Below are 26823 nucleotides of genomic sequence, written 5' to 3' on the forward strand. Positions count from 1 at the left end.
GACAGAAGATAGTTCTTTATTAATCATAAAATTTATCAACTTGTTTGTTTATTGTTGTTGCTACACTTGTTTGAATTTTAAATTCTACATTTTGATTTTCACGTCATACAATTGTTGTTATTGCAAAACCAATTTAAAATAACTTAAGCAACACTACTTAAATCTTATTAATAAATAATTAGATAATTGTTTGTACATATTGCACTTTTTGTTTGACTACGAACTGTATATAATATTTACAATATTTTCCGTATTACTAATAATCTTTGGTATATGTATAATTATTATTATTTAATAATAACCTACTTTTATTGCTCCTTGGAAGTGGCGACCTCTTCCGCTTTGCGGCTATTAGCGAGTGCCTGATGGAGCGTCAACGGTGGCAACAATGGAAAATTAAACCCAGCGGCGGCTAGTGAATTAAGATGGCCGCTAGCGGCCGCATGCTGATGAAAACTAGCGACATGCTGAAGGGACTGCAGTAACGCAGCGGAATGCTCCTGCGCCTTTCGGCGTAATTCAGCGACGCTTGAGGTGCGCTGCGCGTCAGACGGAGACGTAGTATCAATACCACCCCCGAGTCCACTTGAAGCACTCGACGTTGGCGGTTGGCTATGATGATGTAGTAAACTACCAATTGGTTTCATCGGACAACACGAACACAAACCAGGAAATCCTATAAATAAATTAATATAATTTTTGTTTAAACTTTAATAATTAATTTTATTACCTTTCAACGATGGGAACAGTGGCGGTGAAAACTGTGATCCCACATGTGCGGCAAGATGCGGCGGGAAGAATAGAGTCGACGGCGGCGGTGTTCTCGACGCGCCGCTGCCATTAGTAGCGCCGGAGGCGGGCACGTCGACACTCGGCTCCAACATCGGCCGGAAGCCAACACTAACAAGGCGAAATCAAGTTGCAAACAGATTGAAGCACTACTAGTTAGATATATCAGCGTACCTATCCGTGCCGAATGGGAATATGTGCGAGAAGCTAGGGGGCGGCAATGGTTTCATCGCCGCGGGCAGCGCCAAGCGAGTCTGCGACGTGCCGATGCTCGGTTCGCTGACGACCGACGACGGTGGCGTTGGACTGCACGCGCCGTTGACATCTTCATTGTCGGCATCTGCGCGCTGTCGCTCCTTTTCCATAACCGGCGGCGGTGTTTCCCTATCACTGCTATAACTACGCGTTGGTGAACCTATATTTATTTCTTCATTCTGTAACACCACAAGATAACATACCACGCATTAAATAAAATAAAAGTTTTACAAAAAATAAAAATATTTACTTCTTCTTTGGTAATGTCATCCAAATCTTCAGTGTCGGGTTTGATGTCGGTTTGACCAGGGACATCCTCACTGCCGCCTCCGGCACTACCACATCGTTTTCGTTGTTCTTCTTTGAGCCGCTCAGCTTTGCGCCACTTTGCGCGTCTATTTTGAAACCAAACCTAAAGAAAACTTTATTAAATAATTATTTTATTTTAAGGTTATGTAACATACCTGTACTCTGGCTTCGGTTAAATTTATTTTCATCGCAAGATCCTCACGAGTAAACACATCTGGATAATGCGTTTGGGCGAAAGCCGTTTCTAATTCTTCCAACTAAATAAAAAAATTAATTATTTTATTTATTTCTTAAATTAATTATTGATAATTACCTGCTGTAAAGTAAATGTAGTTCGATTCCGACGTTGTTTCCTTCGTACAAAAGTATCATCATGAATGGCAGGATGATACGAATAACTAGTATCTAAATAATTAAGAAAATCAATCAAAATTATATGAAATTTTTTATTTTGTTAACTTACAAGGATGTGTAGTACTAAATGGATAGTCTAACTGTGGTGGTAAACGAGCTGCAGCCGCGGCAGCAGCAGCAGCGGCCGCCGCCGCACCACCGAGCGGATGATGTGATCCGCCGCCGCTTGCCGCTCCCGGCGGGCAATGGTAACAAAACATGCCACGACCAACGCTGCCTCCGCCAGCACCTCCAATCTTAAATGGAGCAAAAAATAAAATCAGCAGGTAAATGATTGCGTCCCTAGCGTTTAAATATTTAAATCAACAGCAATAAATACATCCGCGAGGAAACTAATCTATTACGCTGTTATATAAAGTGACAAAATTAATTAATTCGCATTGTTATGGTCATGATGCGGCCTAAATAAATAATGCCCTCTTTATTAAGACACAATTGAATAATTGGCCTATATTTATATCACACTGAAAAATAATTACTTTATGTGCGTCTCCGAAAATTGTGATGCCGTCCACGTTATCAGCCACGCACACTCGCACAGGAATTATTTACACTATTCACAAATATTTGCCGGATAGATCTTGCAATCACTGTAAATGAATTGTTTAACATTAACACTTTTGGTCGTCGTAAGTTGGCGGTCGCGACGCGTGCCGTCGAAGATCACAGCACCAACTGTTATCGGAGGGGTTGGCATCATCCTGCGGGATGGTTGTCGAGGACACGACGAGGCGAGACGCGTTCGGCGTCGACGCGCGCTCTGAGGCTTTATTGTCATCGAATAAACCACTTACGGCACGCTTACTCGCTTATGGCAATGATACAATCACGCCGCGATTGTCGCTTGCGCCCCCGCTCACACAACGCTGCCCCCCACTCGGAGCGCGCGCGCGCCTCATACCCGGCCAAAGGGGTGGAGGAAAGGCGGAAAAAAGGCGAGGTTTACGTGTTGGCCAATGGCGGCACGCCCGCCGACGAGATTATGGCTAACATTGTGTAAAACGTGTCGCCCGCCAGCCCCGGGTACACGGGGGTGCAAGGAGTGATCGCGTGCTCGCTCAAAATAGACTGTAACTAATAGCGCGTTGGTGAGATCCGAGTTAATTCGACTTACTACGAAATTAATTGTTGCAACTTTATTGGATAGAATATAAAGTGTTTAGTATTAAAATTAAAACCAGCCGACTATTAGCAAGTAGGGGAGGGTGGGGCAAAGTGGGCCCCCACTCATGAAAATTAGGCTCTTACCTTTGTATCAATTTTTTGCTTATATTATTTTTTTTTGTTTATTTCTTACTTCGAATTTGTTGTGGATAAGTTGTTCTTGCAACTTCATCTTATATATCAAAAATTTTAGGGGGCCCACTTTGGCCCTCAATTTTTTAAGCCTCCTGAATTTCAGGGGGCCCACTTTGCCCCCAGGGGCCCATTTTGCCCCCCCTTCCCCTACCTGTAGATAATCAAATTAAAAACTTAGAAAAACAAAATTTTTCGTTTATTTTATTTTATAGATTGTGCGAGGAAGTAAACCTGAGCGGCGAAAAAGATGCGAGTATGAAATTTTTATGCGACTCCTCGTGGGAGTTGCGCGAAGCGGAACATAAATTTGTACCGACAGGCATAACCACAGCGATCCATCTACGCGCATGTAAAAATCATTCGTGGGGTGCACGGTTTTGGGAGGCAATTTTTAAATTTGCATGCCGAGGCCGCAGCCACTAAAGGCGCAGTAAAGTCTGATAGATATCCATGATTTGCATGCACATTGAACTCTTATTGAAAAATAGCCGCAGGATGTGAAGGTATTGAACGAATTTGACTTTAGATTGAAATATTTTCCAAAGCACGCTATTGGATATACACCGCAACCCAACACTCAACTTCATCACCACTATCAATTTTTTATAACTTAAATTGAGGTTATGAATGTAAAGCTATTTAAAATCAGATAAACATGGGCGGAATTCTTTCTCAGCTACTTACAATGCAGTTGGAAAACAATTAAACAAATAATTGAATAAACTGATTAGCGATCTGAGCTGCACGCTTGCAAGTGACATTCAAGACACGTTTTTCTCACACATATTCAAGCTAGGTGCGGGTGAGTGCAGCTTTTGAAGCTGTGAAGGAGTGAACGCAGAAGAATGTCGAGTGCGTCTTTTATAAACCAAATCTAGCATCACATCACCGCACAATGAGTCTGCACGCTTTGTTCAATCATGAATTGAAAAGGTGTAAACCAAATAATTGCGTCTGGTGTGTCAGGAATGCATTTTCAAATTTCAATCTTTAAATAACTACCTCTAGGGTACTCTTTTACCAATAAATATTGTTTTAAATTAATTATTATCTAAATTTAATCCAAAAGCAGCCATGTTTTTTGTTCCAGCTGTCAAACTACATAACCTCATCAAAAAAACTTTTTTTCTTTTAAGTTTTTAAATTTTTTTGTGTTTTTATGGTTATTCTGCATTACGCAAACACAAAAAATTTAAAAATTCCAAAAAATAGATTCAAGTATTTTTTCAGATGTTGTTGTGCAATAGTTAAATAGGCTACTGTACTTAGTCAACAATATGCAACCAAAAATACAGTTTGTTAGTTTTCTCAGTTTTGTTATACAGGCTAAGCCGACGTGAAATACAAAACTAAATAACAATAACACAATGCGCCATCCTGAAAAGATACAAATCATGATTGCTTGACATGTAAGTACCTACATACTACACCGTACATATTATATTTATTTCGGCGTCATTGTATACATAATGTCGACGTAATTCAATGTACTCGTAGGCAGCGCGCAACGCAAATGCAGAAACACATAAGGTAGCGATGGTGGAATAATAAAAACGCATGCGGTTTTAATGCCGCACGAATATAAGAGAAACCAAGACGAGGTTTGCAAAACAGCAGCCGGAGCGTAGCCGCGTCGCATGCAGGAGATATAAAATGATATAAAATATAATAAGGGCGCACATACGCTCTTGTTATGTTTCCAAAGAAAGCAGCTATAATCCGGTAGAAGGAAATTTACGATGACGATATACCAGCAACCAGCCTAGCTGATGAATAAGAAATAAGTTGCTGCTATTTTGTTGACGGAAACAAGGGAGAGCAAGTATAATGGAATAGAAGAATAAATGGAAAACATCCCGAATTGTAGTCTACATGTGTCTCAGACACCCAGCGAATCAAATATGCTGCTTGTTTGATGTGCATGATAAAATAATTTGTTTACACATTGAAAAACAAAACCATGCATTACTTACCAATATAAAAATTAGCGTTCGGAACTTATATCGAATGTCAAACTATTAGATAAAGTAATATTGGTTGCCTACCTCAAATTTTTAAATTAATCAATTTTAAAATTAAGAAATGAGAAAAATATTCTTTTTGATAAAATAATTTGCTTACGCATTGAAAAACGAAACCATGTATTTCTTACCAACAGAAAAATTAGTGTTCGGCACTTATATTGAATGTCAAATCATTATACAATGTAATATTGGTTGCCTACCTCAAAATGTTCACATTAATTAATCTTAAAACTAAAAAATGTTAAGAATAGTAAAAAAATATTGTGTTTGATAAAATAATATGTTTAGGTTACACATTCAAAACAGAACCAAATATTTCCTACTTATCAGCATAAAAATTAGTACCCGCCACTTATATCTAATGTCAAATTATTAGATAATGTAGAATTGGTTGCCTACCTAAAAATTTCAAGTTAACCAATTTTAAAATTAAATTTATTTATTATTAATAATATTAAAAGTATTGTGTTTGAGTGGAATGCATGAGTTGTCGCGTTTTAATTATTTTAAATTGAGCACGCATAAAACCGCCGCGTGGTGCAGCTAATAAGTTTTAATTAACTAATTACACGCTTCTTTCGCTGCTCATTTATGCCTCGCATAATTCAACAACACGCAGTTAACATTTAATAACTTAACACCATCATGCTTAATTTCCACGCGTATTGCGTGGTTTATAAGCGCACTTATAACGATGACGCTTAATTCATAATTCAATTCAATTAAAATTTATCACGCTTCAAATAGGAATATTAGAGAGACCTAGTTATTTTTTTGCCTGTCAATTGAGAATACTGGTTATTATTCACCATAGCAAATTTATTTTACTTCATAGATGGCACTCAGGTAGTTCTTACAGGTAAATTATTCTTGCTCAGGTATAAATAGTTTCCGAAGGCAATTTTAACTAAGTCATTCTTAAACATTATGGATCCTAAATCCTTAAATCATTTAAAAATCATTACATGGAATGCATGCTCCCTACAAAACAAAATCCTTCAATTTCGACATTTTCTAGAACAAAACAAAATTCATGTTGCATGTATACAAGAAGCCTCCAAATCCAAAAAACCTCTTCCAAAAATTGTGAATTACAATCTTATTTCCAACAAAAAAATTGCAATATACATTAAAAAAGAACTTCACTATGATCAACTCCTCGAAACCGAAAACTCAATTAGCATCCTAGTAAATAAAATTCGCATTACCAACTTCTATAATTATCCGAAATTTGCATCTGACCTTAACGAATTAAAATATATCACAAAATTTCCAAATACCATAATCCTTGGCGACTTTAACGCGAAACACACGAACTGGAATAATTCATCAACTAACCAAAATGGAAAAATCCTAAATGATTTCCTTAATTGTCATCCACAAATTAACTTACTTTACCCACAAAATTCTTACACCCATTACCCGACAAATGGCAATAATCCTTCCACAATAGACCTAATTGTCACCAACTTAAAATTTTATGTCGAACCTCCTTCAACGGTCAATGACCTGGACTCCGATCATCTACCTGTCGCCAAGCGAATCCACTTAAAAGTCCCCATAAAATTAAATACCAAAATTTCCCGAATTACAAACTGGACCAATTATAAAAACTACCTGAAAAACCAAAATCCCAATTTTCCATTACACAGTACTAACAGCATTGACAAAGCCCTGCACCGACTAACAAATGCCACTTTGCATGCATACCACAAAAACACACAAATTATAAACACTCCCTCACATAAATTACAACTTCCCCGTGACATCCTAAACTTAATTAACACCAAAAACAAACTACGTAAAACATCCCAAAAATATAATCTATTCCAAATCCTTAAACCCCAAATTAATAAAATGTCCCAAGAAATTAATGAAAAAATTGCCTCCTACACCAACCTGCAATGGAATCATAAACTATCCAATACCAAGAATCTCCTATCCGTTCATAAAATCATAAAACAACTAAGAATTCCCAACCAAAAAAACACTCCATTACACACGGCCAATGGCATCAAATTTTCTACACAAGAAAAGAGTGATGCCCTGGCTGACGAATTTTCCAAATCTTCCTCCCTTACCGATCACCTACACGATAACACATTTCATGACCACATACAAAATACGATTAAAAATTTCCTACAACAACCTCAAACAAATCCATGTGATCCAATTATAAATTTCACGTCATTACAATCACTTATTAAATCACTTCCCAATAAAAAATCTCCTGGTAAAGACAAAATTACTAACGAAATGATCAAAAAATATCCAAACAACTTTATCCTTCAACTAGTAAAAATCTATAATGCATGCTACCAACTAAATTACTTCCCTAAACAATTTAAACACTCTGTAGTAATCCCAATAGCAAAACCGAATAAAAACCCAACACTTCCACAAAATTATCGTCCTATTAGCTTAATTTCTATGCTCGGTAAACTTAACGAAAAAATTATTAATGTAGAACTAACAAAACACACCCAATTACTTAAAGTTATACCTGACTCCCAATTTGGCTTCCGAAAACATCATTCTACTAACATGCAAATAGCTAGAATTATTAACAAAATCACCATTAACACTAATCTGAACAAAACTACCTCTTTAACTACAATAGACTTAACAAAAGCATTCGACACTATTTGGCATGACGCGTTAATTTATAAACTTATTCTCTTAAAATATCCCAAAAATCTAATCCTGCTAATACGCAACTACCTGAGCAATCGCTCTTTCCAAGTAAAACTTCAAAACACTTTTTCCAACTCGCAAAAATTAACCACAGGGTCCCACAAGGCGGCGTACTTTCTCCCCAACTTTACAACATTTATACCCACGACATTCCTACCGATCCAAATACCGATATTGCCTTGTTTGCTGATGATACCGCAATCATCACTACATCATCTCAAACCGCTCAAGCTAACAAATACACCCAACAACACCTAAACAAACTCCAAATGTATTACCAAAAGTGGAAACTCCTCCCAAACCCGGAAAAATCCACAATTACCTACTTCGGCAACCGAAGAAAATCCAAAAATCATCAATCTACTCCTTCTTTAAATAATTTAAACATCCCAGAAACACCCGACCCTAAATATTTAGGCGTAATTATTGACAAAAAATTAACTTTCAAAAAACACATCTCTTCAGCCTTATGCAAAGCTAGAATTACCAAAACAAAATTATACCCCCTTCTTGGACCCCATTCAAAATTAAATACACATCTGAAAACCCAAATCTACAAATCTTACATTCTTCCAATTTTAACGTACGGATCACAAGTAACTGAACTTGCTGCAAAAACAACTAAATCCAAAATGCAAATTTTCCAAAACGCGATTCTCCGGAACATACTCAAAATCACGCGACAATCTCGAATTCGCACCAAAATTATTCATGAACGTACGCGCTGCGAAACAATTTCAAATTACATTAAAAAATTAAATACCAATTTTTATAAACATCACATTTTAGCGTCCAACTTAACAGAAAACATACTAAATCATCCCCTTAAAAATCATTATAGAAATAACCAAAAAACTCTCACAAATATTCCTCTAAATTAATTACTCCCCTTTTCCCCCCTCTCTTCCCTATTATTAACGTCTCTACTTTGTGTTTTTTTTTACTACCTACGTATCAGGGCACAAGTGACATAATAATAAAACTCTCGTCGTAAAATCATCAATGATGTCAATCATATGTAAATTTTAAAAATTAGCAGGTAATTTGTTCGTCAAAAGGTACTGTATAAAAATTATTATTAAATCGTAAACAATAAGAAATATGTACTGTGTAAGTTATTTTCTATTTAATTGTTTTTGTTTATACTTAATTTATTAAATGTTTTCCAAAAAAAAAAAAAGTGTTTTTTTTTACTACCTACGTTTTAACTAAGATCATACTTCACAGGATCATTTCTGTAGTATATCTTCGCATACTCTTCACAAATGTGTTGAGTTATTGCAACCATGATGATGTGACACAGTTCTGCATCTTGAGCGTGAGGCTGCAACATGGTGCACTTTTGCCGGGTGCCCATGTTGTCACGATGATCGTTCAGATCACCTTTGGTGGTTTTACGGATGTGGGACATTCTGAGTGGTTGCAAATTTTATTAAAATTAATAAAAAATACCTATCTTTTGTATTGTTCCAGGAAGAAACATTTTTAGTCATATGTAATGTTTGTTATTTCCAGTATTTGGTCCCATTGTGATATCAATTCTACGACCGTGCCATCGCTTGACAGATAGGGATAAACGGCACGTGCGAGGGCACGTGTCTGTCAGGACTCTTATTGTCCCATGCGGATATGGATAGGGAAAAGTCAAGCACTTGCCATCGCATGCGTGAAAAATAAAAACACATGCTACATGAGAAGGTCTCATAATTTTTATTCCATTTGCATTCTTTTTCTTTTTTATTCGAGTTATTCAAGCAATGTTAATGTGTGGTTTATCTAAATATCAATAGGTTATCAATGATGACCTTTAACAATGGCTCAGTTCACACGCAGTAGGCAAGTCACGTGTCTAATGTCCTTTATTTTTATTTCTTTTTCATTTTTATAAAATAATAATCCAGTCAATTTAATTTAAAATTTAATTTAAATTTAAATTCAAAATAAATTACATATTAATTGAAAATCTATAAAATTCAATAAACTTTTTATTAATAAATCTGCACGAACAAATTGAGTACCTAGTGAGATAAAATATTTTTGCAATTTTGAAATTAAATATTAATAAACCAATTACATTTCAATACTTTATTTGCAATGTTATTGCAAAAACTTAATTTTGAGACTGGAATTAATTGCATATTATTTCAATACGCAATAAAACATTAAATTATTTGTATTTAAATGTATTTTTTAGGTTTCAGAGGCGTTTAGCTCCATTAATGATGATAACACCATAATATATAAAAAAAGACGCAGTTGAGTTGTTGCCTTTTTTATTAATGGATATATTCGAATGGGTGACTTCCGAAAGCGAGTGCGAGTGTTTGTGCAAGCTGTCTGTGTCCCCTTTCGTTTCGGGAGAAAGAAATATATGCAATCTGGAGGCAAACGACTTCCGGTTTGCCATTCACATTATTACAAGCATTATACAAGTTATCATGAGCATTAGGGTATTATGAGTTTATTATTGTGGTTATGATTTATGAAAAATGTATTCGTCAGCAAAAAAATATATCACAGCTATTTGCAAATAATAGCTTTATTATTTGCAAAACTTATTGCAATGTGGGCAATGCGTGTGTTATGTTTGCAAATATTGAACATAAACCGTAATGCGTCGGTAACATCAGTGATTTGAAAGACAATCCGACAATTCCCGGATTTCGTCATCGAATTTCGCTGGTTGGTTCGCGGCGGAAGTTCGTTGGCGTTGGGGGAATGGTTGATTTTATTCAGGATTTGGTTTGATGCCCTCGCGGGACGCAAACGAAGGGTACATTTTTGAAACGCGTAGCCAGCAGTCAAACCAAACCTCAAACGAAAAGAATCTCTCTCCATTTCCTCAAATTTCATTCAATCATTTATTTAATCCCGTATACCATCCGCACAAAGAGTAAAAAGAGTAAATACGCGCGCGCGCGCGCGCTGGCAAATTTATTTAATAATTCAGTAATTTTGGTGCGCTCTGCGTGCTTCAGGACATTGTTTACGCTGCTTTTGTTGGTTTTGCATCACTTTGGCATATCAATTTTCCAAGTGCTCATCATTTTTCTTTCCGGTGGTGGAAAACTCATTAATTTTTTAATTCATCTGTTTATAAATGGGAAATTTTCCGAACACTACTTGAAAAATTTAAAGAAATCAACAATTATTTCGAAGCACACAATTTACCTCGTTTGTGCATTGCGTGAAGGTTTAATGACTGAATGAATTATGCAACAAGCTCGTTAACTTTTCTATGCGTCGTAAAGAGCGGCCAGCTTTTCAGGATGAAAGAAACTAATTTTCCAACGTTTACGCTAAGCTTCAAGCTGAGTATCAAAACGGCGGTTAATTAGTTGCGTGCAATTAGAAGACCATTGTATTTTTCAAAGATTTATCTGATAAGAAACGATAGGAAGCAAAGAGATAACCAAGTAAAGTAGTTTTTACACACTAGGCAACCAAATACACTACATTTACGTAACTAAGGAAAATTTTGTTAATATTTGCATGAAAAACTGAAAATTATTAATAATCACAACTTGATTTAATTCATTTTCTTTGTTTGCAAGAATTTGTTCCAATAAACTTCAAATTTTTCGTTTTATTAGCTAAACTATAATGTTACAAGAGACGCAAAGAAAATTAATAAATTATTTCGGCAAAATATCTAATTCTGAGCATTATGAAACAGTTTTTATTATAAGCATTCATCATACTCGTTCCAACTTAAACATTTAAAGTAAATTAAAGTAGCATATGACAATCATGTAATTAATGAACTAATAAATTTCATTAAAACACAGCATCATATTAATCCATGCGTAATATCAACTGAAACACGCGCCCATTGCATGCGCATGCATCCACAATGACTGTTTTGTATGCCGGTCGCGTTTAGTAAAATTAACCCGAGAAGAACGCGTTACACTCGTTGCGCAGCTGTAAATATACGGGAACAATCAAGATTTAAAACTTATTGAGCCAATCAAACGGAATAAACCCTTCTAAACGGGTTATATTTATGGTTATAACTCAACGCGTTTATTATATTATTAAATTCTTCATATTTAATATTATTTCTGTTTAACACCCTGTATGTTATGAATGCACACGTACAGTACATTCAGTACATTCTTCACGACGAATTTAATATCTTCCAATCGTCATTTCATTGCTTTAAGTCAATCATTTATTTAAATTGATTGTCTACATCTATATCTACACTTTGGCTGCTAAATTGACTTAATTATGCTGCTGCAGAACAAACGCAGCGTTTCATAAAGTTAATAAATTGATATAACATCATAAGGGTAATTAATTCATCAATTTAATATTATGTTACAATCGATTATTAAATTATTCGACACAGAATATCATTAAATAAAATAAATAAAACTTTAATAGGTCCAATATCCACTTCTAGAATCAATTTTCCAGAGACTAAAATAAATCACACTTATTTAGAGACCTACATAGAGGGAAAAATATACCTAGGAGATACTTGAACATATAGCCGAATAATAGAAACGTCGTGGCGAGATATCGCCGAGTAAATTGCATCATAAACGATGATCAAAAGCGAACGTTATAGATGGCGAAATTTATCAAGTAAATCTAGCGTCAAATCAAGCTACTCCATCTATCGTATTGCAGCAACAAAACCGCAAATACCTCGGTGTATTGCAGATCTGTTCTCGCTTTCGATTCCCATCTTCTCGCAGTAAATCTCTTTATTTATTTGCGAGTTACTTATAAGGCTATTTATTTCTTTCAGAGATTGGAAAGTGGCAATAACGATGAACGACACTGGTATAAATACTACTATATTTCTATTTTAGTCATTCAGATAAAAAAGAAACAATTTAGCTTTAATTTTTTATAAATGTTATGACACTTGAGATATGAAACTCAAAATACGTACTAGGCTTTTTTATTCAATGCAATGTTGATGGTTATCAAAATTATAAAAATAAATCGCAAAATCTGTTGGTAAGCGCATAACTAAACAACGCCTAGACCAATTTGGCCAATTCGTTTTTTAAATGTTCGTTAAAGTCCAAGGATGGTTTTTACGGCTAGAAAAATTCAAATAATTGCCGGAAAAACCCTGCACTTTTCTATAAAATAAAAGTTGGCATTGAGATTCAATCATAGTTATAGTTAAATAATTGAATCCGAGATGGCGCGCTAAAGTGCATTATTAACAATTCTTTGAATAATTAATTTCGTTAAAATAAAATTGCGAATCTTATTGCTAGAATTGAAACATACCTACTATGTCATGAACAAGAGAGTAAAACCGAATTACATTTTTATTAAACACTACCGGGACGAAGTCGCGGGGAAAAGCTAATATTTTATTTTTTAAATTTTTTTTTATACATTACATTATCTTTTCTTTTTTATTCTGCACACAATGAATAACAATGTATCGCAACACACGTTTAATAATCGCTTGCGGGGCATTATACTCGTATTGTAGAACAACTAGCGCAGTGTTTTGCAACCGCATGCACACATGTTTTCGTTATGGAATATTGCACTCGAGCGAACACAGGGAGCAGGGGTGAGAGTGGTTGGAGTGGCTCGTGCCCTTGAGTCGATACATTTTGAATAAATACGGTGTTACCCTCTTAATAGCTCTCAACCCCCAGGAAGAGGGGCATTCTACACACGAACCACTCATGATTAAGTAGTCAAGCAAAGATTAAAGTTTTACATATTTCTCTATACGCAAACTTATGTCATATAATTTTAAATTTGCGCTTAATGCATCTAACGAATAACCTACAGGTTAAATTAGTGTTAATTAAAGTGCTCATTAAAACATCAAAACTTACATTTTAAGTATTTCACTAGTTGTCCGTAGTCGCGTAAGTAAATGAAGCGAAAAGCACGCAAAGTTGTTTTACACGTTGAGATTTTCACTTTGGTCATAAGGACGTCATTAACGCTATACGCCTTTAATTCCCCAACGTTGGAGATGCGGTATAAGTATCGAACGAAAATCAAAATTTGCACTTTTTACGCAGTGATTATGTTAATGGCGGTTATAATGTTCGGTTACGTCAATGTAGATCATGTTTAATCGTAAAACAAACGTAGTATTAGCAAAGTGACAGCATGAAATTTGAAAGCCACCCCCAAATCAGACAGCTTGATGGGACTGGCGAGCGCTGTTATGATTCACGATGATTACATACCGGCAAGCAGGGCTGTGCGAACGCGGTCGGGATAAAAACCCCATTTAAAGATAATGTCGAGGGAATAGGGAAGACATTCGAGCTTAAAAGTTATAAAATTCAATAATACTTAACTTGTCATCGGCGATGCCGTCAGCGCGCAAATACTCAGGTACCCGCAAAGGAAACTAATTGAATTCAAACAGATTATAAATGTTATAAATGGCAAAGATTAAATACCCACGTTCTTGCCTTAAATTTTTTAACAAATTTAATTACAATTGAAAAATAAAAACGAGTAAAAAAATTTTTCAATAAAATTTACTCCAGGTGTTTTACAAGAGAAACAAAATGCAGTCGTAGTAAAATGTGGTTAATAAATCACCTCCCCCGCAGGATATACGTTATTTTACCCCTAAATTTTGTTGCAAATCTCTTTAGTTATTTGTGCGCGGCTTGTCTGACTTTCGATTTTCGTTGGGAAGCCGCACACAAAAGAAAGGCGGCAGTCGTGACACAGCACTTTAAGATAACTAATGGCACCGGCTGGGAAAACGAAATAGAAACGCTCAACGAGGAAGTGGTGAAAATAATACATCAAAGTATATCACAAGATACAATTAGGAAAGTTTGTTTATCGAACTCTGGTTCCTAAAACCAAATAACAAATTAATTTTTTTGTATTTTATGATTTGCAAAGTAAAAATGATATAATTTATTATAATTTTTCTTGCGTTTTGCGAAAATAATTACCGTCTTTTCTTATTTATGCATTTTCATTTGCATTACGAACACGATTGCTACACGAGTCGAAAACGAACGGATTTTTCAATTTCTCTCGACAGCCGCCCCCCAGCAAGCAGCCGTCTGCGTCTTACCGGCGGGTATACTTTTTTAATATTCGTATTAACTTATTTATTCAACGGGCGCAACACTGAAGGTTCCATCGTTTGCGCTGCGCTCCTGGAAATTACTTTTTTCACTTAAGAAATTTATGCTCTAAGTATTCGCAGAAAAGTGAAGAAATTGAATTACTTCTTTTCATCAAAAGCAAACGACATTACCGCATCGAAATGAAAAGTTATGAATATTTTATTTTTATAGTTACATGTCTACCTACCATCAAAGACATCAACTGCTAGGCAAAATAATATTTTAAACACTCTGGATATCTTGTGATAATATCACGCAAATTAGCCATTTCGAATTGGCTGGATAATTATTATTCGCATTTGATTAATTTTCAGTCGGGTATCCGGCGCCGCCGGCGAATATGCAAACGGGTATATTTCATCAGCCTCATCCCTTCAACTGTATTATACAATCAATTGCGTTTGGTGTTAATACCTTCCGGGATGAAATTCTCATCTGCGCGCAAACAATCGGTCCGCTTCGCTTCGACTTGGAGCTTAATTCCGTGCAATTTAAATAATATCCACTCAACCTTAATCAGCGCTGAGTGCATGCAACACTAGAGAATCCACAACTACGTTTCGTATCGATTAGCCGAGAGGAGAGAGGTTATTTAATTGCCATCACATTGTTCACAATAAACTTATATCAACCTAATGGCGGCAAGAATACAGCTTTTCTAATTACAAACCACGGAATTCTATATTGGTATTACTGTATTGCAATTTTCCACTTGAGTTAAAACAATTATTATCATCAAATAATGAAGCTAAGGCGGCTGGAATAATGGTGTGTGCTTTACGCTCGCGGTATTTGTATCGTATGCTCATGATGGAAAAGTTAATCATTTGTAATGTTTTCTTTGCAAATTGCTTTCGGGTTCGCGGAAAATTTTCTCCTTTGTCTAAGTGTATCAAATATCAAGGCAAGAGACGTATAAATTAGTTCTGCGGAACATCCTCGCATTTTCTTGCACATTCGGCGAATTGAGAATGTATTAAAGTCTAAAATACTTTTATCACTTAGTGTCGTGGGACATTAGGAAGCCATTAGCGCCTGCTAAGGCGGCGGATTTACGCTGAAATTGAGAAAATGGCAGAATTAATGCGCATTGGGACTGGATGAACCCGAAATTGCGCAAAAGGAATCAACAAATATCAAGTCAGATTATATAAACGTATTATTTTGATATAATACTTCATATTGCAATAATTACTACAATAGTTGCAACATGTGAACCCATTCGAAAGCATAAAGTGATATATTGTTTTATTTATCAGTTCTTAAATGTTCAAAGTCTTTGAGCATAACATGCAACTTGAAATATGATTGAATTTAAGCTGTAGTTTCAGCGACACAAAGAATCATGCAGAGAAAGCAATCCTTTGATCTCCCAAAGCGAGCGTGCATCGTGATATATTTTACGAATGCAAATTTCATTTCGTGTCGGCCTTCGCCGCTTCTTTTTCGGAAAATATGAGTAAAAGGTAACCTTGTTCATTATTCATAATTTCAGGGAGTGCTATTCCGCCGCCACTTTTCCGCCATTGACGAATTGTTTGTTTATAAAGTCGACTCCTGTGTGTGATTCGGTCTAATTCATTTCAACTGCTAGATTTCCTCGAATTACAAACCGCACAACATTAATCAACGCTGAGTAAACACACACAGCGCACACATCACGAACAAAAGCAATCTATTGCGCAACGTTATTGTTTAATTATCATTAGTAGATTGTACCCATCGCTATATTCCGGAATTGTGTTGACAAAGGATCAATTAGTGTATTTTAGTCAACTACTAAACAATATTGTATTTTCGTGTGGATATAATAAACAATTTATTAAATGGACTAAAAGTGAAAAGTGAAACAAGAACTGCCAAGTTGTGCGCAAAGTTTATTTTTGTTTGGCAAATAAATCCGAAAAAGGCGCAATAAAACAATCCGCGCGCTTTGTCTTCGCCTCCAGAGGACGTGCGGGAGGATGTGGAAGCGTACTGCAATGGCGGAAATGTCGTTGGCGCAGTTACCACGCCATTTAACTAACTTTTTCCGCTCTTTGGGGGCTTTCTCAGATAACAATAACACGAACCTTCTTTTTTGTGTTTGTATATGTATGTGGGTGTGTGTTTCTATCTCTTATCATTTACAGTAGCCGCGATTCCCGTAACAGTCCTCCTCGTTTATTCACTCCAGCGAGTTTGCCGCGTTGCTTCTCGACTACGAGACCATTAATTCCATCTGATTTCCACTCTGCTTCTTCATCCGTTTCGGTCTTGCCAGTTCTGGCGCCTCTTACTTTATTGTTTTCTTACGGCGACTTGTTCGTTTCTATTGCCCGGCTCCTCCGCCTATCCACTTAAACCATTTGCGCTGCGAGCGTTTTAAGCTCTTAGGAAATTAATAGCCCAGCGAACAAAAGAATAATTGAGGTATCTACTTCTAAGTGGATCTCATTTCACGAAACGAATTTTAATCTCAGCCAACAGCCAAGAAATCAATATGTTTATCAACCACAAAAAAACATAAACAGAAACAGAAAAACAAAAAGAAAAAACATTTTTTCTGCTCTAATGTCCTCGTTTTATATGAAATCGTGTGAGTCGAGGGAAATTCATTTCGTTGCACTGGACGCGTGCGTAACAAGAGAAAATAAATCAAAAACAAACAGTGGACGTGTTTAGGTCTTTAGAACCCTTATAACGCAGCTTACGTCAACACGCTATGCGCGAACAGTTAATTGGGCGTCGTTTTAATTCGCACTCTCTGCCGGTCCGTAAATGCCACGGCGAATGTTATAAGCGTTGATGAATGTACACGCTGGCAAATTAGTTTCTTTTATCTTTTCAAACCTGGACGAGATCACTTTCCATGGAAGAGTTAACGAGTTTGTTACATAATTTATGACGCTCATTAAATGCCCACGCAACGCGCGCAAAGCACGACGGCATGCTTTATGCGATTTTATAATTTATTTACCGGATTATTAACATTTTCATATTTTCCGTCCAAGAAATAAATACAGACGCAGGAAGCGACTGCATGGCATCGTAATTGCTTCGTATTTTATTCAAATTATACCCAAATAAACATTTTTTCAATGATAATCTATGTTTACCAAAAAAATGTGAACGAAATAAACTTTTTATTTTTATCTCCGTGGCGTGAAATTTGCTTTATCACTTTGTCCATTATTAAAAGAAATGGAAACATGCACGAATGGCACTGAAATAACTAAAGGGATTTACAGCTAAAATTGGGAAAACAGGACGAGGGTAAAAGAGAATGAATGCCTTTTACATTAGAATCCTTTTGGGTATTTTCCTGCGATGCCGTAAAGATTACGACCGAAGAAATCCCGCAATCTGAAACGGTCACATTCAATCAATGTTTCCCCGACAAACCACTGTTACTTATCGCCCAAGTAGTCAATAATGTGAGTTGGTTGGTATTACAGCCAGCAAATATAAAAACGAAAAACTTTCATCGTTTGATGCGATTAAAAATTAGCGCGCGCGCGCGCACAAAAACATTAGTGTAATTATTCGCTAAATATTTGATTAGTCGCAGGGTGCGCATTAAAAAAGTCTACGGCGTTTTTACGACGCGTCCCTCGCCCGTCACAGAAGTATCGAATTACAACCGAAGGGTGCAAAACTTGAGGCATTCGAAGGGCACGGTGCGAACCTCAACGTTGAACATTTCTGCAATTCCCAAACGCCATTTACATTCATTCTCTAGGTATTATTCAACATTCACACACGCGCACATAATTTAATTCGATTTCAATTAGAAATTAGATATTGTAGATTCCAACTGCATTAACATCCAACTATCGAAAACACTTACCTACCAATATGTGAAATAATGGAATAAAATATTTTGCGTTTAAGTGAATGGTTGAATTTCGGTTTTGGGACTAACAGGATTCGCGGATATGTTGAAACGGTTATTATTTTGAGTTGTCGTATTATTCATAGCAATTAATATGCGGGTAACATTGTAAAAGTAATTGCTTAACGCCGAAGCCGCATTTAGCTGCGCGAGGCGCAATTTTCAAATGGCTTTGTGGCAATTTATCACGTCCTTTGTACTGCCAATTAGCACCCGCGCGCGCGGGCGCTGCGATAGCAAGCAATAACGCGGCGCTCATTTGCGAATTTGCATGTTCGCGTTTATGTCAAAGACTATTTAATAATTATGATGCAAATTTATCACTGCATGTTCCCGATAACATTAACACTCTTTCTATAATTTCAAATTTTATATTAAATGTTCAAAATTTGATAAATAATATTCTACATTAAAAAAATGTGACTATAAACAATAATTTTGATAAATTTGGACAATTTTTGTGATTTTTATGTAAACATACAGTATATCTGTTGCATATCTGCTACACACTTTGCAAATTTCACTACACGTGATGCAATATTCTCTACATCTACATGCGCATGTTTATTGATACTGCTTGCCGCCCCCGGCACGATAATGTGGAAGGGTGCCGATATAGAAACAATTCTACGACCGCCCCTTGAAATTCGGAGGGGTTGCAGTTGTAATACGCGTTTGCCGCCATCATGCTTGTTTCATATTCATATTTAATAAGAAACCTGCATCGTGATATTAATATGCTTTCAACTGCGTCTAATTTCCAAATACAATTTGTTGCAGCCAAATATAAAACAATTTTTAAGCTATAATTATGAAAAATACGTGCAAATTGAATAATTATCGAAATTAGCAATTTGGGCATGTTAACATACTTTAAGCGCGAGGTAGGGACATGACCACATGTCGATAAGTGCCCCTACGAAGGGATTGCTGCTTAATCTGTGCTCCCCTGGGTGTTGGTGCGCGCGCGCGGAATTGCAGCCCTCGGAAAACTAAATCTTGCATATGCTCACTTAGTCCTGTCGCCACCACACCACACCATCACACTAAGGGTCTAAGCATCTCACCCTAGATCGACAATTTTCGCCGGTTGAAATTAGTGTTGTTATGCTGTCGCAATTGGATAGATAACATAATCGAATTATGCACTACATCAAAGATCATCATTTGTATAAATAATTTCGCTATAAATCTAATAATTACGCTGAAAGTATAGAATTTCATCGTTCATATTTTTTTGCGGGTGTAAAGTTACATGAGTTTGTAATTGAGTTTGCGCGCGGCGAAGAAAATGCCAGGCGGTGGCAAACGCCGATGCTTAACGATAACGAATGAAGATTTGAATTTGCTTATAAGGTGTACGTAATTTTATGGAAGGTCCCCAGGTGTAGCAAAGTGAATTAAAGTGATATCACTTGAACGCGCTCGCACTTTATACGCGCACACGAAGCGTTGTAAACCAAGTTTACGCAATCGTTAATATCAATTTGCATCGCAAAGCGAGCAAGACTTCTACGTTTTATATTTTACAACTTTTCTCTAGATATAAGTACATTAATATATTATTTAATTTTTTTTTATGTGAAATTATTTTGTTCATCTAAGTGTTACATTTCGAGGGATAATTAAGTTTTTCGCATTTTCCAAATTACGCCGAAAGTGGCAGTAATAAAGTTGATTACCACATTGGCGAAACGTGATCTCGAAACGGCGACCAGAGCGGAAGAGCGAAGCGCCGAAGAAAGTAACAAAGTAACGAACTGGAAAGATAAATTTAATTTACGTGGCTTTGCCCATCATCGACTAGTTTTGGCGTCGGGCGCTACTAAACAAAGTTTTCGCGCACAAAATGCACCAAATTGCGTAATCTCGTTAGGTGTGTGCCGAAAGAAGCTGATCAGAAGTAGCTTCCAAACTTTGTGCCACCGCCAGATAACAGATAACTCTGCAAATATGAACTTCTTCGCTAATTATATAAAATATTGCTAGTGGTAATAATATTTTTTTCTTGATTTATAAAATTAATTTATAAAAAATTGATTTTAAAAAGAAATACGAGCGTGGTAAATGTCTGATGTGAAATATAATTAAAATGAGGCTTTATACACGCTGAAATGTCCCATATCTCATTCAAAATGAATCGTAAAATATGCGCGTAATGAAAGCATAAAGAGATATTCGAAACAGTCGGTGTGAGAATAGTACACACGGATCTACATAACAACATTATTTTGTTACCCGTCGTTCGGGTGCTACCATAATGCCATGATTCTTAGCAGCCTCGCCGACGGCGACGAACGGAGAGAGCGAGGGAATTGAAGCAATGACGATCACCCCGCCGCCGCCGCCACAGCCGCCGTCGTTGGATCATAATTTCGTTTGCAATATGCGCGTTATGGCCGCCGCCATCACCGCCGCCTCCATGCATATTAAATCAGCAAAGCACGGGGTGCGTTTCACGATATTAGTATGCGTAATGCCATCAGTGGTATAATTTGTGTACGTTACTTTCGTTCTGCCATTTCTCGAATTAGCATCGGAGCCGATGTAACGCCGGCGAATGCAAATGAGAAAATTAATTGCTAAATTATGTTTCTCGATGCCGAAACTTTCGGATATTTCCGAAAGCATCTACTACATCAAACGATGCTAATCGTATTAGATTCATTAAAACACAAGAAAAAGTAAAGAGAGATATTTACGAAAAATTTGCAATTAAAAAATACAGCCAACAAAAATTAAAAGGATAGGCCGCAAATTAAAAAATTCATTACGCACCCGCCAAATACCGGCACGAACGAACGAAACCGACGCTTCGCAAATGAAAACGCATTAATAAATGAAAGGAATCATGTAAACGAGAAACGCAAAAAGGAGATGAACAGGATTCGGTTAAAAAATTATGAATCTCCATTGGAGAGCGGGAGCCTCTTTCCGCTGGCCCTGCTTTTCTTTCAAAAATGTTCATAATAACAACAGCATGCTCGCCAAACTGTCTGCTTATTTCATTTTTTCAATTTTGGTGGCATACTTAATTAAGAATTAATAAACCAGCCGCTTTAGCAGCGGTGATGGTGATGGTCTCATTTCTTTAAAAGCTTTTCTACGTTTTACATTTGTATTATTTATCATATTATTTAACATAAATTAAATATTTTCATATTTTTAAATCGACTAATTCATTTTTTAAGTAATAAAGTTATTTTTATGAAAATTTGAGAAAAAATATTTAGTTTTTAATTAATAACTCATAAACTAATAAATAAATCTTAATTATTCCTTCAGGACTCTCTAGGGTAATTAATTTTATATTTAACTAAAAAATATTTTAGTCATTAAATAATTACGTAAAAAGTTATGAAACAAAATTTAATTTTTTACAAATTTCAACTTCAATGGTTAATAACTTTTGAAATAATAATTCAAAAATCAAAATCTTTTTAAATTTAGATAAATAATTTAATTTAAAATTAATGAGCAAAAGAACCACACCTATAATCCAAATAGTTTTTAGTTAATCCACTAAAAACTACAACAATCGCATACATTTTCTCCTGCCAACAAATTTTGTGATAAATTTTCCAAAAAACTTTCCTCTCATGAATTCTAATTAAAATCTTGATTATTCAACGCAACCGTTACTTATTTCTTAAAACTTTCGCACTTATCCACCTGTAATAAACATGTCAAACAAAGAAATGCCCGCTTCAAGTGTAATAATCACTTATTACTAGTTTAAATCTATGCGAAAAGTTTAGAATTTATTTCCTCGTCGACTTCTGCAAGCCTCAGGTGTCTTTCACAATCTCCCGACTCGCGCTTCCATTTCATTTGCGGCTGGTGCGCAAATATGCAATTAGTAGATTTGCATCGCAATCATCATTGCGTTGTTTCATTAAGTATCACAATTGTAATGTGCGCAGACGCCACCAACCGCAATATAAACTGTTCGCAACACTTCTCTACTCACACACATACAGATATTATAAGGGTGGGTGGCGGTGGCAGTAGCAAGCAAAAAGGGTGAGCAACGCCCCTCCATCGCGTACGCTCGTGCTTTGAAGATATTTCAATCCCCAATGTCAAATTCGTTCAATATTTTTGTGTCCCGCGGCTATTTTTCAATACGCGTTCATCGTCGGGGATGCAAATCATGTACATCTATCAGACTTTGCTCGCCGTTAGTGCCTTATTTTCCACATTGCGCATGCAAATTTAAACATTGCTCTCGAATGATTTTTACGTAAACTCGCGCTGCTCCAGAGATGGATCGCGCACTCGGCGTAAATTTATATTCGACGCGCCGGGGATGATTCATAAATATTTTATGCGCTTTTTTGGTGCGGTCAACGTCATTTCGCATGTATCAATAATGCAGATCGAGGTTAGGTTGGTAATTGTGCTGGATCCACCTGCAGCCGAGATTAATTTAAAGCGAATTTAAAGCAAATCCACTATTCGACGGCGCGATTAATTGTCGCGATTGCATTACGGGCGTTTTGCGAGTATATTGGCTTGCGCGCTTTTCAGTATCGGCGTTCATTTAAATGTTTCCGGTGAGTTGGCCATAATCGCGGCGGCAGGACCAAGGGGCGCGGCGCGCGCCATTGGCGGTCGTGCCGACCGCGCCGCCTTTTTTCCGGCTTGTCTCCACCTTTCGGCGGGCGGCACGCAATTCCCCGGAGTGGGGAGCGGCGGTAGCGGGGCCGAGAGCACGACAATCGCGGCATGATTGTATCATTGGCATAAGCGAGTAAGCGCGCAGTAAGTGGATTACTCGATGACAATAAAGTCCGGGCGCCGCGCGTCGACGCCGAACGCCGGCCGTGCAGCACCAGCAGCATCCCCCGGAAAACGACCGGCGGTGGCCTGCCACGTGTGTCGCGACAACTCGTTCGCGAGCACCCGCTGCGGAACGGACACGTTTAGCGCGCAGTGATAAAACAATCAGTGCAATCAAACCAACCGACAAATTAACCAACAACCCAGTGCAGTGCGTGACAATTAAAATTTTGTTTCCGCGTGTGGTTTATCATACAACGTCACAATTTTCGGGGACGTGCGAAAGGTAAATTTTATTGTTACACATTTGCATAATACCCTACGCAACATCATTGATGATTGTTTGCGAATAACAATGATTTAACGCGCGTAGGGGGTGCCAGTTTGCCCTCTCAACTGGAGCCCACCCTTTGCGACGTGCTTGAAATCGCAATAAAGCCACAAAGAAAACAAAAGACATAATACATAATGATCCCGAATTGAATGGCATCCAATTAATGGACGAGCTTTTGAATAATAGAGTTGTTGAAAGTCATTGAGCACTCATTGAACACTCATCAAATCTACTCGCATTCAATTTTCAATAATGGAAAAACAAACAAACAAAAACACACATTGATGAATTTTATCATTAAGATTTCTTTTTTATTTGTAGCTTGCTGGAGTCGACAGTGGCGAAGTCGCTCGCAGCATGTTTTGTTATCACTGCCCGCCGTCGCTATCATCGACCTCGCCGCGTTCAGCCGGGACGCATCATCATCTAGGAGGGACGGCGGCGGCCGTCGCTGCCGCCGCCGCTGCTCGTATGCCACCACATCAAATAGATTATCCGTTTGGGACTTCACATCCTTGTAAGTTACATTTAAATGGGTGAAATTTATTGATACAACTACATTCGAACTGTTTAGATCCAACATATTCGTATCATACGGGGATTCATGATGATACTTTCGTCCGACGGAAACAGAGGCGTAATCGGACTACGTTTAGTCTTCAACAGGCAAGTGAAAACTGTTTTATAATAAAAATTTATTGATTTATCACAAAAAAATTAAAAAAATTTCCCGATTTGTTCAGATTTTCAAGAAATTTAATTAAAACACACTGTAATCAATTGTAAAATTAGTGTTTTTAAGTTAATTTTTGATATATGCAAGAATTGAGCACAAACTTCAAAGAAATTATCCCAAATGGTCTTTAAAATTAGTAAAATTAAACTTTCTGGGTAATTTTTCATTACTTCCAACCTGTTATAACCAATTTCTCATAGAATATTTAACAAAATTTATTAAACGACTCATTTTTATCGAATATTACAGCTTGAAGAATTAGAAACCGCGTTTGCCCAAACCCACTACCCCGACGTATTCACTCGAGAAGATCTAGCAATGAAAATCAACCTCACCGAAGCACGAGTGCAGGTATAAAACTACCACCACTTAGAAAATCAAAATCAAATCATTACTCACTCATTCCTCAAAGGTGTGGTTTCAAAATCGCCGCGCAAAATGGCGAAAAGCCGAGCGCCATAAAGAAGAACAACGTAAACGATGCGACGGCGGTGGTGATGACAGCACGCCGGGTCAAACCGAAATAAAACGCGATGAAGAAGACACCACTGATAATATGTCCAAAGACGAGGTGATAATTAATTTATAATTATTAATTTTTTTGTACTAAATTTGTAAACTTTAAAATCTAGTGCGAAGAAATCAATATCGGGTCGCCGTCAAATAGTTGCAGTAGTGATACAGAAACACCCTCATCAGTCGCCGAAAAGAAACCGCGAACTGATGCGGATAACGAAGACATCAGTGGCGGTGGCAGTCCTACTCCCCCATCGTCGATTGTCAGTGAACCGGTAGTTTCAGGCAGTAACCAGACTGCAATCAAGTCACCGTCAACGAATTTATCACATATATTTCCGTTTGGACGTGACAGGTATGTTTAAAACGTGTATAAAGTGCATTATTCATCATGGTGAATAATATCCTGTTTTAATAGTGTTGGATTTCGTCCAATATTGGATCCGAGCACAACTAGTATCAACGAAAGTAATATTAATCGAAAATCGCCATTACCACCATCAGCTCTGTTCTTTCCACCAAATTTAGCTGCACATGTGGGGTCACAGTTCTCATCACCATTATTTCCGTCGCTCAAAGGTATTTTACACAATATAATACTGAAAAGAAATGGTTTTATTAATATTCGTGTTAGGTTTTCCAAGTTTCTGCTCATGCTGTCCAATGAAACCGATCAACAGTCTGTTCTACCACCAGCAACAACATAACCACAATCATTCACAGCATGATACTTCGAATACAAGTGATGCACCTACCTCACCGCCGACTGATGCGCAGCGTTCATCGAGCGTGGCCGAGTTGCGTCGTAAAGCACAGGAACACTCCGCCGCCCTGCTGCAATCACTGCAGCACGTTGCGAGTATACACCAGCACGCCGCCGCCACCGGTCATCTTAATTCACTCGCCGCTGCTGGCTTCAACTTTCCGCTTCTGCCGCCGTTGAATCTGCATCACTCACTCAGCGAGGTCAATCGTACAGCGCCCCCTGCGGAAGAACCCGTAACTAAAGAACAATAAAACGTTGAGTACATTAAGTAGCCTATAGTCTCTAGAAGAACAAATGCAATACCAAAGAATAGTTTTAAGTATATAGTTATAATTCGTCAAAACAAAGTGCAATATGTATAATTAGATACATACATTAGTTGATTAACTATAATAATTCAGTATTACTTAAATATAAATGATAAACGCATGTTTTGCAGCATGAAATCAAAATTTTACCAAAAAAATGTAGACGGACGCGTTCGAAGTGAATTAAGGCAATAAAAAAGTGAATTTCAAATGAATTGTGTTTTATTTTTACATGATGCGATCAGCAGTTATTAAATACGCGGCGTACGTTCACCATTGTGACATTTAATAAGCAAGTGTGGAGAGGCCGTTAATGTCACTTAATAAATAAATAAATGGGTTAATTTTAATAAGCTCGCCGGCATACGGAAAATAAATTGAACATTCCGAATGATGCATCTATTACGCTCGCGTAAGTTGATGTAACGTGCATTAATATGATGGTTCAATGCTGTATTAATTAAATCTATTAACCCATTAGCTTCGTATATGCGTGTTACTTTAGAAGCGTGGCTATCAATTTGTTTCTATTGTCTCTTCGGAGACGAACATCAGTATACTGTGTGTGTTCGTGAAATTTATTCAGTCGAGTTTATATCAAAAGTTTTGCAATTGTATGTGAT

The 26823-nt window shown here is 37.0% G+C and overlaps 2 protein-coding genes and 1 non-coding gene across 4 annotated transcripts; 2 read left to right on the top strand and 1 right to left on the bottom strand.

Moving 5' to 3' along the window:
* On the bottom strand, positions 1-26028 carry LOC135800529 (diencephalon/mesencephalon homeobox protein 1-B-like). Of its 2 annotated transcripts, none has more exons than XM_065313786.1 (8): positions 25887-26028; positions 1817-2003; positions 1667-1758; positions 1509-1610; positions 1295-1456; positions 964-1223; positions 731-900; positions 1-676 (listed from the first exon to the last, which is right to left on the bottom strand). In XM_065313786.1, the coding sequence occupies exons 1-8, from the start codon at positions 25908-25910 to the stop codon at positions 309-311; spliced, it is 1365 nt and encodes a 454-aa protein (XP_065169858.1). In that variant the 5' UTR covers positions 25911-26028; the 3' UTR covers positions 1-308. The 2 variants fall into 2 exon arrangements, with proteins under 2 accessions (XP_065169858.1, XP_065169859.1); XM_065313787.1 differs by lacking the exon at positions 25887-26028 and adding an exon at positions 2247-2598.
* LOC135801547 (small nucleolar RNA U3) lies at positions 8995-9205 on the top strand. The gene has a single exon (XR_010550391.1). It is a non-coding gene; the product is annotated as a small nucleolar RNA U3 (small nucleolar RNA).
* On the top strand, positions 23511-26411 carry LOC135800531 (homeobox protein OTX1 B-like). The gene is made up of 8 exons (XM_065313788.1): positions 23511-23826; positions 24196-24391; positions 24449-24540; positions 24860-24961; positions 25023-25181; positions 25243-25481; positions 25545-25705; positions 25761-26411. Exons 2-8 carry the CDS (start codon positions 24232-24234, stop codon positions 26141-26143), a joined length of 1296 nt encoding a protein of 431 aa, XP_065169860.1. The 5' UTR covers positions 23511-23826; positions 24196-24231; the 3' UTR covers positions 26144-26411.
* Positions 26412-26823: the final 412 nt, after the last annotated feature.

Source organism: Atheta coriaria, unplaced genomic scaffold (genome assembly GCF_025399875.1).
Source record: "Atheta coriaria isolate IRGN ID8LTWV9N9 unplaced genomic scaffold, Caltech_Dcor_3.1 hic_scaffold_10_pilon, whole genome shotgun sequence".
NCBI classification, from domain to species: domain Eukaryota; kingdom Metazoa; phylum Arthropoda; class Insecta; order Coleoptera; family Staphylinidae; genus Dalotia; species Dalotia coriaria.